Raw genomic sequence first — 17,103 nt, forward strand, 5'->3', positions numbered from 1 at the left:
CACCACTCTGGGTAACCTGTTCCAGTGTTTCATGACCCTCATCATAAAAAAATTCTTTCTTATACCAAATTGGCTTTGTTTGAGTCTAAAACTATTACCTCCTGTACTACTGCAACAGGCCCAGCAAAAAAGTTTTTTCCCATCTTTCTTATAAGTCCCCTTTGAGTACAGAAATGCTGTAATAACATCTTCCTGGAGATTCTCTTCTCCAGTCTGATCAACCCTGATTTAAGTATCCTTGATGGAATAAAGAAGGAGAAAAGAAAAATAAATATATGGTGTTCTAAATTCTTCTCTGTGCCTGTCATTGTACTGAATGTGTAAAAATTGCCAGCTAATACCTGTTCTTAGAAGTTAATGTGATAACTTAAGGTGCATTTTGAGATGCTGAATGTGTTAAAAACCCCACTAGATGGAGATTCTTGAGGCCCATGTGCCTTGCAAATTAATGTAGAGAGCAGGAGATGCACTTTGCTCACGTGTGTGTGTTGTTCTTTACAGATTGAAGAATGCGTAGTATGTTCAGACAAAAAGGCAGCAGTGCTCTTCCAGCCTTGTGGTCATATGTGTGCCTGTGAGAGTAAGTAACTTCACAAAAATTCTTTTGGAGGAAATTGTGAGACACAATGTTTTTAATCAGATTGCTAAAACCATTAGCAAGTGCGTGTATGTCATGTGTCAGTCTCAACAGTGACAATTAGTAATCTGATTTCAGGTTCAATTTACTTTGGTAGTCTGGTGTGATCATCAGAATTTTGACATTATTTGTCATGCTGGTAATAATTGGAGGACAAAGTGTAGATTTTCAAATATTTAGAAAGTGTGTGCTCTGTCATCTGAATAATTTAACTGTGAGTAGGCTTTCTCACATAATAGAAGCCTACTGCATATCATTAACACTTTGGTAGTAATTAGAATTTATTTTGTTGTTTTGTTGCAGCTTTTTGAAGGCATTCAGATGTGCAAATGGTGTTTTAAAATATATTGTCGATAAATACTTAGTATGCTTCATTATTAATCTACAGATTTGCATAAGGGCTGTATTTTGCCCCAAAAGTCACATCATGTATCTTTGCAAAGAACACCAGTTATGGTTAATTTTGATTTATCTTGTGTAATAGTAAAATAAGTAGGTGAGCTCTAGAAATTTTTTGGTTTTAAGTAGAAGTGGGTGAGAATGCAGCTATCACCTTGTCTCCAGGCATTTCAGGTTTTCGTTGAAGGGTCATTTCCCTAGGGAATAGCAGTCCTTATTGATGAGGATCTACACAAGAGGGAAGGTAATCGTTCCCATGAGTAACTGCTTACTTGGACTTGCTAAAGAAGTCTGGTGTTTTCCTCTGTTCTGAGGCAGCTGACATCAAACCACTGGCTATAGTTAGCCTGATCTGGCCTCTTTCACTGTCTGCAGTTGAAAGATGATGAGAGAAGTTTTTTTGAGTCGTTTCCCAGGAAAGAAGACAACAAAAAGATTGATGACTGTGGTGAAGGATTTCAGCAGCACAGTACACATCACCAAGTTTAAGCTGTAACAAGGACAGCGGAAGGTTTAACAGTTGTAGATTATTTCTTTCCAGATTTTTTTCTGGCCATCTTGTTCAAGCAGGATGAGAGAGTCTTCAAGTTTGTGTATTTTGTAGGACCCACTCTCTTGATTCACAGTAACATTTTAGCATTTATAAGACAATAACTTGCCTTTAATAGAAAAATTACAGCCCCCTTTCTAGGATTATATCAAAATATGTAGGTTTACTCTTAAGTGTAAAGAGCTGCAATTCTTTGGCCCTGGAGCATTAGGACAGTTAGTGAGATCCTTTGTTCTAAAGAAAAAGATAGCCAGATAGTCATTACATTCTTGAAAGTTCTGGTCTCAAATGTGTGATTACCTTTTAACATCTGAAGTTCTTGTGGACTAGACATCTATCTGGAGAAAGAGGAACATGTTCACTTGAAATACCTTAAAAGGAGACAGAGAATAGATTTAGTTTCAGCACCAAAAAGGACATTGTTTGGGTGTGATTTGCAGAAAATTATGTGGAGATAAACTCAAGTAGTTCTTCATGTTATAAGCATCTGTTAAGTCATTGCTGTTTGGTTACTCTGAATAGACAAACTCATGTATAGGAAAAAAGAAAAACAAAGTGGGAAGATTCAGAGTTGATTTATTTTTCTGTTCCCTCAGTTTGTGCAAGCTTGATGAAGAAATGTGTACAGTGTCGGGCAGTGGTTGAGCGAAGAGTGCCTTTCATAATGTGCTGCGGAGGGAAAGGTACAGAAGATACCAGTGATGATATTTGTGAGTGACTCCAGAGCCCATACTCTTTCCTGTTCTTCCACCAACCTATTCTCCTTCTCTCAAATGATCTAAATATTTCTCTCCTTTCTGAAGAAAAGTTTAATGAAAACAGTGCTAACCCAGGTATCCCATTGCTGTTTGCACTACTTTCTGCATCAGTAGCAACAAATGTGGTAACACCACCAGTCATTACACTGAAGAGTTGCTTCTGGCATTCGGAGTAGAATCCAAAACATGTGATGACTTGGCCACTTACTAATGCCCTAAGAAGTAAAAGCTGAGGATTTTCTGTGATTGTGCAAATGAGCAAATAATAATTTTTTTTTTACCTCTGTTACTCTGAAGTAATGGTGAGTATTTTGCATCTAGGTACAAGCAACTTCCCTGAGAGAATGTCTAGTTTTGCATCTCCTCCTTTGACTAGTTTTTAAACTTCTTGTGACTTATTTGAGTAATTTCTATGAATAATTTGTATTTGCTCTGTGTGTGTATATGTGGTACACTGTATTTCTGTTGAGTTTATGAGAATGGGATATCAGTTCATTCTTGTCATAAGGTTCTGATATAGATAAATATAAGAATAGTCATTAAAATCAGATTTTCAGTACTCACTGGAAATTAAAGACTTGACAATTCTTTCTTTCATTGCTTCCCAGATCAGTCAAATAGAGGACTATTAATCTGAGCTTGTTCAAATTTTGAATGAACTGCTTCTAAGACACTTGTGCAATTTTGAACACCAAATAGAATCATCTCTGTAGATAAAAAAGTCATTTCAGTGTGATGGAACTTGGCTTTTTTTTTTTCCTTAAACATATGCAAAAAGTATTCATGTCAGGAACTTCGCTGACAAATAAGAATTCTGAGAATATTAAGGGACTATAAGCATCATTATTATGGAAATACTTGTCAAAGAAGTATTGCTGCTAAACTCAAAGAAATTATTTGTTGAGCTGCAGTGAGGGTGTAGTGAATTTAATTAGATTATCAAAGATGGTTGACTAACATTTTTTTCAGATAATTGAAAAATTATAGCTGTGACACTGGAAATAATTATTCCTGGTTCATTGGATTGCTGCATAATGACATATCTTTATTTTCTTTTAATGCTACAGCAAGTGGAAACATTCCAGTTTTGCAGAAGGACAAAGACAACACTAATGTCAATGCAGATGTACAGAAGCTGCAGCAACAGTTGCAAGACATCAAGGAACAGGTAAAAGTGCTGGATAAAAGTTGTAAGACCCATTAAGTGCAAGAACCACTTGATTGAAAAAGGCAATGCATCCTTTATTATTTAAAGCAGAATGACATGTTGAAGTGCATCAGGTCTTAAACTGTAGTTGGAAGACCAATATTTTTTGTGGGATGTGACTTGTATCCTTTATGTATGGGATTAAAAGAAAAAATCAAGTGGCTATGTTTGATAATCCATCTATTAGAGTGTGTGTGTTGATGTGACTGAAAAAGGACACTCTTGCCAGCCAGTACATTTTCTGTTAAGCTGACCTGAATGTGTTGGTACAGAAGAAACTGTTTTCACAGAGCAGTGATAAAAGTAGGTCATCTTCATCATTCTGTATCTACCTTAATCTTGACTTGTCTGTTCATTAACTGCCTTGGAACAATAGCTGACAGTTATCTGTCTTATGAAGGGTATAGTGAACACACTCTTCAAAAAACTGTGTGGCTGCAAGGTTAAAACTTTGAAAATATTATACATGTAATTCAAGTATTTGGAATTTAAATGTTAAGGTTTATCTTTGTAATTAGGTGTAGTGTTTGCAGATCTTTCAGCAGTAAGGGATCTGGAGCATTTGACTACTGAATGAGGTTACTCTCTTAGAAACCTCATTCAGTAGTCAAATGTGTATAACACAACTGGAAGAAACTTTTCATGGATACAGGAAACTGAGGTGTTCTAGCTTGCCTTTTCCTGTAGTAGGCTTACAGCAGTCCATAATACTTCAGTGATGGCAGGATCACATCTAGTCCTGGTAGTTGTTGGATTCAGCTGTTCATGTGCATGAAAGCCTGGGCTCGAACATTTAGATTGCCAGCTTTAGGGCCTGTGTTTCAAAATGCCTTAAATTTGAGAGCTGATATGCTCAACTGAATGTCTGTGAGGAGCTTTTCCTGTCATATGGTGACTGGGCCAGCACCCCAGTCACAGAATTTAAAAACTCTTTCCTGTGTAGTTTTTATCTATAAAGAACATGCAAGATTGAAAATTGTAATTTGAAAATGCATGTCTGTCTTATCTGGAAACTCCAGATGTTACTGTCATTTCTGATGGCTTGCATCCACTATATAGCTTCTGCTTTACTTTTTAGCATTGAATGGAAAGAATAAGGTTATTCTTTTGCCATTTGAAATGGTGCATGCACAAGATGCCAGATGCATGATTAAATGCAAGTAATCTGTTTTCTTCAGATATGTTTTTTCAGGGTACTTTAGGAGTTACAGAAGATCAGGGTTCTGTTTGCCAGTGCTGATGTTCTTATGTATAGGCAGGTGAAAAGAAAACTACTTTGTTACAGTTTTTCTTCTTGATTAGATGTGATCTCAGGGTTTTTTTGTCAGTTTTCCTTAGGTGCTATTTTATTCTCTCTGATTTTATCTAATCTTTGGGATTTTGCTAGCCAGCTGCCAGAATTGTTCAGTGCCTCTGACTAGAAAGAGATGGTTCTGGCTATTCCTTTTGTGCCTCTTGGCTTGAGACTTGTGTTTTCAGTGTCTTTTGTGCTTAGTCTTGTGACACAGGGCAAGTTGTATCATACTTGTGAGTAGCAAGTCAGATTTGATTAAAATTGATCATCTCATCTTTTAAATTTGTGCTTGAAGTTTTGCACAGCATTCAGAATAATTGTCTGTTCTTTTGATTTGTGCTGTAATAGTTCGGTCGTCTTGTTCAATTGATATTTTTCTACTTAAAGTTAATTTGTTCTCTTTCAGCAGGTATAAGCCTTTGTTTCAACTCATACCTTCAATGATAATCTAATATGTTAGTGCAGCAAGCTTTTAAAACTATTTCTGGTGCCAAGCAGAAGTGATGCTGATGTCAACAGAATCTCCCACATCTGATGACCACACCATTCGTCAGGGATTCCCTGAATGTGAACCCTTTTGACTGTAATTGCAATACCTTCACTCCATTTCATACATAATCATCATCATCCATCTAATATCTTATGTATGTTCCTTCACCATACTTACATCACTTTCTTCTTCCTTACAAAATAAATTTATTTTGTCACTGTGCACCTGTATATTGTTGTGAAAACTGTTTTTAGTAGTGAGGAATTCATACTTCAAGCAGTTTAAAACACCTTGTTAGTGAAAGAAAAATAATTTGAGTTGCAAACCCAGTTATACTTAAGGTGCAATGGGCACTTTCCCAGAGTACTTACCTGAAGAAGTAATTCTCATATAGAACAGGCATAGTGCCTTTTTATACTGTTTGTTTTTGTTCAAAAGATGGGAGTCAAATGTTGCAGGCAGATAAAAAATGGGATTTCATGCAGAGGATGTTCTAACAAATAATATAATGGTTATAGGTACTTATTTTTCACTCCTTGTTTTTTGCTGCTCAAAGGGGGCATAAGGCTTCACGTGAACTTTCTTTCACTGTGCAAGTGTAAGATGGTGGTTAAATAAGGAATTCTCCTTCACATTTGGATAAAACTCAGTTATCTGGGCTTATACTCCACTGGGAAACTGCTGAACCAATTGAGAAAAGCCTGTCAGAAGAGAACTGTGTAGCAAACAGGAAGCTTGTTATTCTGCCAGCTGAGTCCTCCTCCTGTGTGAAGTAACTGAAGTGTTAAGATAGTATCATGTTAAGAAATTAAACAGCTAACATATTTTATATACTGTGCTTCTGTACTAAGCAGGAGAAGTAGGGCAGTCTTCTAATACTGCATATCTATAAAATGAAAATATGGGGATTTCTGTCCTTGAGTGAATGAAACAGTTTAAAGTAATGGTGTTTCAACAGATTTGATTTTTTTATTATTTCTGTGTTCCTTAATGGATGTTTTCATTTTTAAATGATGGTGTAGCATTTGGAGAGAAACAGACCCTTGTAACTTCAGTAATTCTGATATTATATTTAGACACAAAAGCAAATAATTAGCCAAAACATACAGTAAATGCTACACATGGGGGATTTTCCCAAAGATAAGATGAGTGTTTGCTTTGTCAGTCCTTTGTGGAAGAGCATCACACCAGCGCTGCCAGGTTATAGGCACGTGTCACACAGCTGTGTATTCATTGCATTGGAAACAGCTGTTTCACTGATACCTGAGGTCTGTGAGTTATTGGAGGAGGAATACTCTAAAGGTCCCATTGATGTGTAGGATGTGAAGGTGGTGACTTCATGTGAATGGAAAAATGAGCAGGACTGATTGACAGACAGTCTTCTGTAAATTCTTAGTTTGACAATGTTTTGTTACAGTATTGTGGAAATTCTGGCAAAGCTGGAGCACATTCCCCTTCAGGGCTTTTTTAAAGTATAAAATGGCTTAAGGTTTTACCTGGAAGTTTTATTTTCCTGCTAGTCCATTATACTAGTACCCTGAAGATTAAAAAAGTGATTTGGCCAGGTTCCATGCCAATTTAAACTCTTAAGCAGAATTTTGGTGAATTCTTTTGGTCTTCAGTTACGCTATCTACCCTAGGAAGTAATACCTATTGATTTCATAGAAAATGTGCTTTCGGATTTTTCTGAACAGGGTACCTTGGTATGGATTTTCTCTCATGCAATGAACAAATTGAAGTGAAGCCCCAATGATGAATACAGAAGTAAATCACAGGTGCAACGTGGTGATAAAATGAATTTGTATTTGAAATACAAGCACTGTCAGTATTTCATTTTATGTATGAGATCAACATTTGTAATTGTTAGATATTTGTAGTATGTCTCAGATAAGAGGAATCTTAGATTTGATTTGTTCTATAGAATGGTCTTAAGAATTTTCATCTTTTGTAACATCTATTCATTTACTAACATTTGATAAGCTGTTATAAATGAAATCCTAATATGGGTGCATTATATTTTATGGTGAAGGAACATGCCTTATGAAAACTTCAATTTCTGCACATGACAAAAGGTGAAGGACATTGTTCCTTAGTGGCTTGGTGCAAAATGAATTTTGCTGTTGAAGAACTTTGGGCATTGACCATCACTTCACGTTCAGCAATTAAAACTGATTTTAAAAGTTTGCTGTGCTGCTGTTATGAGTGAAGGTTACAGATTTACTAAACTGCTCTTAATTTGAAACTTGAGGTGTTCTTTTGGTTGAAAATCTGGATAACTTCCACAAAGTACTAAATTTTACATATCATATTGATTATGTAACATTTTTATTCCTGCTGTGGGTGTTGAATGCTTGGTGTTTACAGGTAAGTTTATGAATGGCTAGCTAGCCTGAGAAGAAATTTGCAAATCATTACCCAAGCATTGCATACATCAAGCTGTTGATGTTTTGTTCCCTGGAAGATTATATGATATAAAGTAGAATGTTTCTGAAGAGTGTTTTAATGTTGCAAATCTGCATAATTATATTGAAAATATGATGTCAACCTACTACTGGATTGCCTTAATTAAAGAAATCATATTTAAAAATCTACATGATTGTGTCATGATGGGGTAGGAAAAGCCCAGATATTTTAAGTCCATGTGGAATAAAAATGGGATTTTTAAAAAACACCACAATTTAGCTTAGTGGCTGTGGCAATTATCTGCTATGCTTAGGATGACATATTTGTTGTTGAATTTCAGCAGTTGAGATGTTTATGTTATAGTACTGTATAACTGCTACCACTGAGTAGGTAACCTGTCCAAATGTGTTGCAGACGATGTGTCCGGTGTGTTTGGACCGCCTGAAGAACATGATCTTCCTGTGTGGCCATGGGACGTGCCAGCTGTGCGGAGACCGGATGAGCGAGTGCCCCATTTGCCGCAAGGCCATCGAACGGAGGATCCTTTTGTACTGAGCAGGGGCCAGGGTCTTTTTTACTAGGTTGGCAAAGAGTAAGGACATGTTGATGCTTTTAAGCCTCTGTTAGTTTGGAAGGTAGGAAAGGGTTCTGATGAAAACATTTCTAATACTGTAGCACAGGTTTGTTACATAGTAATTGTTTAAAGACTGTGAACACACCAAATAAAAGAAACAGTATTTGAACAGTCAGCTTGTAGCTTTACTCTTAAAAAACATCTAAACCTAATGCTGATTTAAAGGAGTCTTTTTTCAGTTTGTTTCTGTCTTCTTCTTCCCCTTAAAGTTTAAAGGAACAATCTTATTTTGGTTTTGTTCGTGTGTATCATGTATGTATCAGATGTCAAGTGATGTAAGGGAATTTTTTTTATATTGTCCGTTACTACCAAACATAAATATTTAGGATTTTTTTTTTTTTTTGCTTTGAGCTTTCTGGAGAGTGTCAACATTTCCTGTGACAGTTCTGATTCACAATTAATTTCTGTCTTGAAATACACAGTCATGAAAAATCAATACAAAATATATACACTGTAATAATAGATATACTATTCCCATAAGGTCATGCCTCAGAATGCAATGGTAGGGGTAATTCTGACTTCATCATGCCCTTTGTTCCTGAGGATGGGTTGTGTAGGAAACAATAAAAAGAAAAATCTGTCTTAGAAGCATTATGTTTCCAAAACAGCACTTTGAGCTAATAGGTTCAAGCTAAGTAACTTAAATAGCAAACGTCATAATTCTGCTAATTACTTTACTTGGTATGGAATTGCTTTTAGCTTGAGTGGAAAGGAGAACATTTGAGCAGTGGGTCAGTTACCCCTTTTAGATGAGTGAATTTCATCTGTTGTGTAGAAACGCATACATGCAGAGACATTTAGAAATTGTGGGTCTGTGAATTCAGAAAAAAGAGATTTTGCAAAATTTCCTTTCTTTTTAAGTGAGTTTTATTGTCTCCAGGCAAACAGTGTCAACAGCAAAAGAGAATATTTAATATTGATTATTCATCTAAGTGGGGTGTTAACACCAGAACTTATCTGTGAGCATTACTGAATAATACTGCAAATGAAGATATTGCTGACAGAACAGTGAATTTTGTGAGCTGTGCCTAGTTGAGCTGAATTTTGCTGAAGGAGTTTCTTGTCCCTGATATGGTAAAAAGCTGTTCCACCTGACCTCCAAAATGCTACTGTTAGGGACTGCAAACTATTAACATTTTGAAAACAAATGTATCATTTCATCCTTTTTAGTGGTAGAAAATACACTGATTTAAGGACCTCTTGTAGCTAAAAGGAATCTGTGCTTGCTCCTAAGTGATTTGACTGTTTTCTGAGTGCACAGTTCATGTAGCCCATTGCCGTTGTGCAGACTTCATTTGGATGTGCTCTTGCAGAACATGAAAGAAATTCGTGCTGGAGTTACTTAGGTGCCTTACTTGCAGCTAAGATGAATTTATCATTGAATTCTCATTGCATATGTCTAAAATGTGGATAAAAGGATAGTTCAGGGAAAGATCCAAGTAAGGATAATGTTGTAATTGTGATCTTTGCAGATAAATCAATCTGTCTTCTGAAACTGATGTTGATATACCTGAACTGTGCAAATATTGGCAAATGTCTCAGAAGACTGTTAGTAATAAACTGTAAAGATAGACAAACCTTTAAGCAATAAGATTTAAACACTGAATAAAGTTTTCCAGGAAACAAGTACAGTGATATATTGGAAAAGTGTATGTAGAGGGGCTTTTAACACCATGAAGTGGTGTATTACACAGCCTTACAATAGCCATCTTTAATCCTCCTCCAGCATTCCAAATGTTCCTCATTATTTTCAGCATTCTGTCATTGGACACAATCACAATCTGGAGTCACTGTAGTAGTCTGGTTTATTTTGTATACTAGTAGTCATCTGGTCTCAGATAATTGTATTCTTGACCAAATGAAGCAGGCTTCCCTTTTTTAGCTTATCGATTCCTATTCAAAAATACCATAATTTCAAGGAGTTTTGTAAAGTTTTTGATGTAAGACCTCTTTTCAGTTCAGCATTTTGGGTATCTCCACTTGAATTTTGTGTGCATCTGAGTGTTCATTGCACTTTTCATTTGCACAACATGCATGTTAGTAAGGTTTTTGGGTTTTTTGGTAATTTTTTGGGGTTTTTTGGTAGCATGTTTTACAGCTGAGCTTTCTGTAGTAGGCTTCCGTTTCTTGTCAGGCTTCCTCTGGAAATACTTCTCTAATAGGATGTGCCATTTGATGATCCATTCTGAGTTTTAGCCTGTCATCCATCAGATTTCTACCTTGATTTCCTTTGTCTCTGGCAGACATATTTTGTCCTCTTCATTCTTTAGGGGAACCTCTGCAAACCTGACTATGCAGATGCAGGGTGGATCTCTTCTTGATAACAACTCAAAACTGAAACCTCAGTATAGCAGTTCACATTTTCCTGACTCTTAGTAGCTGGAACAGGCCAGAATTACTTGAAAGTATTCCAGCTTAGCATCAGCTTAATAATTCAGCTGAGTTAGAACAGATCTGAAGCATCCTGGGTAGGAAACTGGATGTAAGATGTAAGTTACTGCTTAACACCCTCAGTGCTTGAATCACACTCCTATGGAAATGGAGACAATGACTGAAGGTGTTGCTGTAGGAGCAGCTTTAGTATCCTATACTGCGCTCAAGGCAGATGGATGTGACTGCATAGGAGTTTGTGATTGGACTCATTCAGCAGTGTTATGTGCTGGTTGAGACTGATCTGTGTCAGCTTGATGGTGACACAGAAAAACGACTATTTTAGTGCCAAGAAAAACAACTGAATTATAAAAACTAGGAAAGCTAACCAAGATGCTTGATTTATTTATATAGGTCTCTTATTGACAGGAGGAAGAGCTGTATCACGTCTGGAGATGGCGATACAGTTTGCCTTTCAAAAAACTTAAAGAGGAAAACTGCTTGCAAATCCAATATCATTTATGGAAAGAAATATTTATATTCAGACTCTCTTTTCATTCAGGTGCAGAAGGTGAGCCAGTGTTGTTGAGGATCCCAGTAAGCTCATTTGCTTTATTTTGTGGTTATCTGTGCACAGAGTGTGAATGTTTCATTGGATAGCACATATTTGAAGGATGAGAAATTCACTTGAAGGCCAAAGGGGATCATAACAAGTAGTAGAGTTAAGGAAATACCACTGTGCTTCTGTCTTCAACAAAAGATCAAAGTCTAAATTTCACCTGATCAAAGTGAAAATTAGAAAAATCAGTTAGGCATTTATCTCTTAATTTATTGTAAAGTCGTAGAATGTAAGGGTTGTAAGGTTTTTTATGTCTATTCCCCAGCATTTAATAACAATTTTGAAATGAAATGGAATGAAATATCTCCATTTGTTTCTTGAAACAAGTAACAAGACACATAAAAATATGTATTGTTCAGTGTGAGGTATGCTCAGATATTTAAGTAAAATACTTTCTTTTCCATTCATTAAGGGACCTAGGCAGTCATATCACTATGCAGTGATTTAAAATGTAAAGACAACGTAGGAGGTTAACAGAATAAACTAAATAGTTGTAGATTGTTAACTTTTATATAACTACCTTTGACTTTTTTTCCCCTCAAAACTTGTATCATCACTTATTGTGGCCCAGGCTTATATGGCACTTCTCAAAATCTGGGCTGCTATTGCTTACTTTCCATTTGTTGGATTACTGTGTATTTGTACATTGGGGTTTGGAGAAATCCCTTTTTCCTGAAGTGGGTAATAAAAACTAGACTGGTGAGATAGCAAACAAGTTCCTTTCTAAATGTGGAGGTTTGATTAGAAGGTGGTATTCTTAACTTGGACTGGGTGAGAATATAGCAGATTTGCACAAGTACTTGTGCCTTTATAGCATAATCTTATAATTGGTATTTTAGCTTCTTTTGAAGACCTGAAGTGGTCTTTTAAAAATAATTGAGTACTTATTGTGTAGATATTTTCTAGAGATGAAGGTTTATGTATGTGTAATTATCTTTAGCAGTATTAATTACAGTTAGTATAAACACTAAATTGTTTGAAGAAGCTGCTTTCAGCTAGTGATCTGAGCTTCCTCTACAAAACTAATTGTGAGAAATTTAATTTTACTCTTCCAGTAGCAGCTGGTGAACCGAAGAGCCTATCCTGTTCTTTGTGCTGCATGGGTCAAGTTTTCACTTTAAAAAACCAAACCCCAACAACACTACAGTCTAACCTTTAGCAGTGCTACCTCCTTTCTGTCAAAGTGCTGAATTCTTCTCTAGCTGTTCATTGTCTTTGGGAAGGGGTGGGGAATGCATCAGTTTTCTTTTGCTTCATCAGTTTTGATGTCTGAATACATTGCAGAGGTTTTTTTACTTTAGAAAAGTACTGTGTAAATTGCGTACAATAGCAGCGTGTGATTTGGCACAAAGTACATTGTATACCTGTGCATAAGTTCCTGGAATTCATACTGTTGTCTTTCTGTGCATTTCATACTTTGTTTGTGTTGACAAAGCTAAACTGTTGTCTGCAGAAGCTTTAGCGTGTGCCATTTTTATAGCTCAGCCTGTGGTAAATACGCAAGTTCTGACTCAGGGCTTTTTAACAACTAAAACACATTCACAATATTCTTCAGCACATCTTGGAGAATACTAGAGATTTAATGACTGTACAGTGCCTTGATAGAACTATTGAATGGGCAGCAGCCATAGGGTCTTCACAAGAATGCAAGTATCTTTTCAATCCAGTTAGTGAGTTGATGTTAATATAGTTGTAATGCCCTCGCCATGGATTTATAAACTTGTATATATTTTCTGTAAAGGAAAATTGGCAAATTTAGATATTGTTAAGCTTTCTGAAAGCTGTTTAATTGTTGCACTGGTCATGAGGATCTGAAGGGCATAATATTCAAATTTAAAGAAGCAGCTTTTGTGTCAAAGACAGCTGAGAAAATTTTCTGTATGTGACATTTTTAGTGTGAGGAAGAGGTAATTGTATAACATATAAAAGTACCTGCTTTACTATGATCTGGTAAATCTTCTGTAAGCAAGAGAGAAATAACCAATAACAAATCAGTATGTTTGCATGCAGTTTCATAGTTAGAAAACTTTGTGTCATTTTGAGCTTCTAGAAATACTTAATTTGTCCCAGCCTTAGTGTCTGTATGAATGCAAACTGTTCATGTTAGCAAACAGTTTTTACTGAATCACAAGAAGCATTTTTGCTTTTGTTAAAACTAACTTTGTATTTTCTGTAAACTGTAGATTTTGACATGACTGTTTATTGGAGAAATTTAAGGTTGCCTGTGTGAATGTAGTGAATTTCTGTATGCAGATAGCATTATATAATTGCTTACTTTAAAACTGCTTAGCAAGGTCTAAGCTTTTCAAAGGAAATGCTGATGTACTGTATGGTTAGTAAAACTTGTCATATAAGATGTATACTGACTTTTTGAAGAGCTTTGATTTAAAAGTATAGTTGGGCTGAATTAATACTCATATTTTGCACACAACATTGGAAAGGGGGTGGTGGCTCAAATGTCTTCCTCCTGAGTTGTAATGAAATGATGTTAGATGTCACCATGGAATTTGAAAATTGGATACCGAAAAGGTATTTGCAAACTTGGTTACTTGTTGGCATACAATGTTTAAAAGAGCACCAGACTTTATTGAGAAATTTTGCAGTCCAAAGTTCTTTAAAAAACTGTTTCTTTTATAATATGTTCCTGAAGAATGAGTTTGTGGAAGCATCAGAAGTGCTATGTGCCTTTGAATCTCCAAGGTACTCAAACATTGTTAAAGCAGCACAGTAGAAGTTCAAAGGGTGGATTAAGTTGTAACAACAGAAAGGTTGATTTAAAATTATCTCTGGATTATGTGCAAATTTTTCTGTAAATATGCAGTTCATAGTACTGTTCTACTGACCCAAGTTGCTGTTAAGTGTTTGTTAGACTCTGTGTTTACTTGTAATTGAATGGCCTTTACAGATCTGGCTACGTGAATGTGATCATTTAAACATCTCCTGCCAGATACAGTAACTTCCATATTCTGAGACAACGGATGCTGCATCATGGTTTGTACTTTTAGGATTCAATTTAATGGATGCATTTGTAAAAAAAAAAAAAAAGCCTATGTAATCAAAGGCAACAAAACCAACCAGACTTATATGGCTTAGTGTTTTTATTTGTCCTAGTGTACAGGTGAAAAAAGGAACTGACAGAATAAAAAGTTTGTTGCTCTCTTTCTCAGTTTCTTTTCATTTTTCAAGTTTCTTCAGCCTTGGTTTATATGACAGGTCTGTATGAAAAAAGTGGTGTCAAATACTTTTGAAAAAACTTTATTTTAAAATAATTTATGCAAATTGTTGAAATACATTTGAAGTAGCCTCTTGTTCTTTGCTTTGGGATTTATGAGCTGTTCACATATTTCTTCTTATGTGTTCATTGAATGTGATGGGAGCAGGGCTGGCATTGGTTGAAGACTTCATCTCTGTGGTCTCAAGGGTTTCAGCCCCTGCTGTTGATTGCAGTGGAAGCTGCAGGTTTTAATAGTGTTTGGTATTGATGGGTTTAGATTTTGAGAAGGCTGTTTCCTACTGTACTATATAAATAATAATTTTATAATATAAGTGCTGTGTAATGCAGTAATTTCTGTATAGTGCACTTGGCTGTTCTAAGTTATTCCAGCTATATCCCATGTACAGTCTGTTTTTTATGGGAGTGGTTAAAGTGCATGGAGATTTCCTTTGGATTTGGCATTAATCAAACGCAGAGTTCTTCATGGGTATACTCTGTTTCCTTTAGGGAGTAAAGATTAGTGGTAGTATTGGAATAAAAAAACATTGGCCTTCCTTTTCAGACTTAGTTTTCCACCATGAGGAAAGGAAATACAAGTTGTCAGAAATAAAATTGTTGAAGTTCTTGTGCTTTGTGCAGCCCTGCTCATGATGATGTACATGCATTGGAAAACTTTTGCTTTCAAGAATGAATCATGCCAACTTTTCTTGATACTTAAAAGAAGGTTTTGGCTGAAAAAAACTTCAGTATTTTAAATGGTTTGTTTCCTTTTCAGCAGAGTAGTATGTCCTTGCTTTCCAGGAGATAGTAAGGTAGGGTTTTTTTGCAGTCTTTAGAGGTGATTCTATGATGGATTAAAATAGTTTATTTTAAAAACTGAGAACTGTGCCACCTGGCAATGTATAAATTTTAGTCTTCAACAGTGCAAGACTTTAAGTTATGGGAAAGTCATTGCAGTATCTACTGCAATTAGGATTTATTGATGCTTATGTGACTGCCCTAGAGAAGCTAATAAACCTAAGTTCTAAAATTTTTAAATACACTTGTGAGACTATAGTGACCTCTTGCAAAACTAACACCGTTTCACTGAATTTTCCTTAGAAATAAATCTGTGGGAGGTAAGGAGACAAACTTAGCTCTGAGCCGATTTACCCATTGATGTCTGCATCCTAAAATGTGTGAGTATTTCTCCCACAAGGGGTCAGTAGCACCCTCCATTTGGCACCACTTTTTATTACAATATAAGCAGAAAGCAAACATGGGATAAGGATGATGATGATTGCATTAATATGTGGGTGGACCAGACCTAACTTGTCTCCTTCTTCAAGCAGGCTAAGTATAATTAGGTTATTTGCTGACTTCAGTAAGCACCATATTCTATCCTCTGACTCTCATGTGACATGAACATTGCTACTATTGATTAGGGCAAAGTTCCAGTGGAGTGTTTGCCTTTAGCTCTAGTTGAAAGTATTCATTTAGTCAAGCTTTTTTTCAAAAGCATGCAGTTGGAGCAGTTAAACTATATGAAAGAGCTTGTCCAGCACGCAGGGGAAAAGAATTCTTGTAAGAGTGTCCCACATATTCTTAATGATAACCACAGTCTCCCTAGATGGCTAGAGCTGATTAATATTTTCCACTCTATAGTAACACAACTTACAGTTAAACATGCTTTGAAGCCTATCAGGCTGCTCAGTGGAAGGAATGTCCAGCTTCTCAAGGCTTCCCTGAGTATGCAAGTTACTTGAAGGCCAGAAGTTTGAAGTTGAAGTAACTCATAATCTTTCTCCCAAGAGGCTGAACAGACCAGAGAGCTGTTCCTTCAACAAAAATTTCCATCCCCTGTAGCAAAGTCATGTTTCACAAATAGGAATCTTGAGATGCTCGGTGTCATTCAGGCACAGGTTCTTGTGTGTTGAATTTAACAAGGGGCCTTCCTTACCTCCATGTTTGCAACTCTTGTTATTCTCTCTGTCACAACTGTTGTGGGCTTTGTATTTCATGTCCTCAGTGCTTCTGTCCCCACTACTGAAATCCTCCATTTCAATTCTTTCTTTGTCTGTATTTTTGATAGTAGAACCGTGTCCCTTCCTTCTTGGTGTGTCCCTTCTGAATGTCCTCCTGTGTTCTTTTACACTTGAGGTTGGCATAAGCATAGTGAAGCCTTGTCCTTGTGTCCCTAACTCCACTGTGAATTTCTGTACTGGCAGGAGGAATTCCTGAATTTCGTCTTGGCATAATTTCACAGTAGTTTATTGACATCCCTTATTTCTCCCCATTGGTGGCATAAGAAAAAGTTTTTGTCTACCCCTGAGGAAAGGATAGGGCCACTTCTGATCTCAACTATATGAGGAGATGCAGAAACAAGTAAGTGTTTCAAGGTTGTTTGGCTTTGGTGATGTCTTTTTGTCCTATAGGCCACCTGTAATTTTCATTCTTACTGTATCCTGGATTTGGTTTTTGGTGGCAGCCTAAGGGTTGCTTCTCAGAGAAACTCACAAGCAGCTAGAAGAGAGAAGCTTCCATCTAGA

The 17,103-nt window shown here is 36.3% G+C and overlaps 1 protein-coding gene across 3 annotated transcripts in view; it reads left to right on the forward strand.

Annotated features, from left to right (window-relative positions):
• MIB1 (MIB E3 ubiquitin protein ligase 1) overlaps window positions 1-14,522 on the forward strand; it is a 77,771-nt gene extending 63,249 nt beyond the window's left edge. For 2 of the 3 annotated variants that reach the window (XM_005490714.4, XM_014269625.3), the window contains exons 18-21: window positions 502-580; window positions 2,183-2,296; window positions 3,412-3,512; window positions 8,153-14,522. In XM_005490714.4, the coding sequence (XP_005490771.1) occupies window positions 502-580; window positions 2,183-2,296; window positions 3,412-3,512; window positions 8,153-8,293 (435 nt within the window). In that variant the 3' untranslated portion in view covers window positions 8,294-14,522. The remainder of the gene's footprint in view (window positions 1-501; window positions 581-2,182; window positions 2,297-3,411; window positions 3,513-8,152) is intronic. The other variant, XM_005490715.4, reaches the window with a different exon arrangement.
• The last annotated feature ends 2,581 nt before the right edge of the window (window positions 14,523-17,103 follow it).

Source organism: Zonotrichia albicollis, chromosome 1, assembly GCF_047830755.1.
Source record: "Zonotrichia albicollis isolate bZonAlb1 chromosome 1, bZonAlb1.hap1, whole genome shotgun sequence".
NCBI classification, from domain to species: Eukaryota; Metazoa; Chordata; class Aves; order Passeriformes; family Passerellidae; genus Zonotrichia; species Zonotrichia albicollis.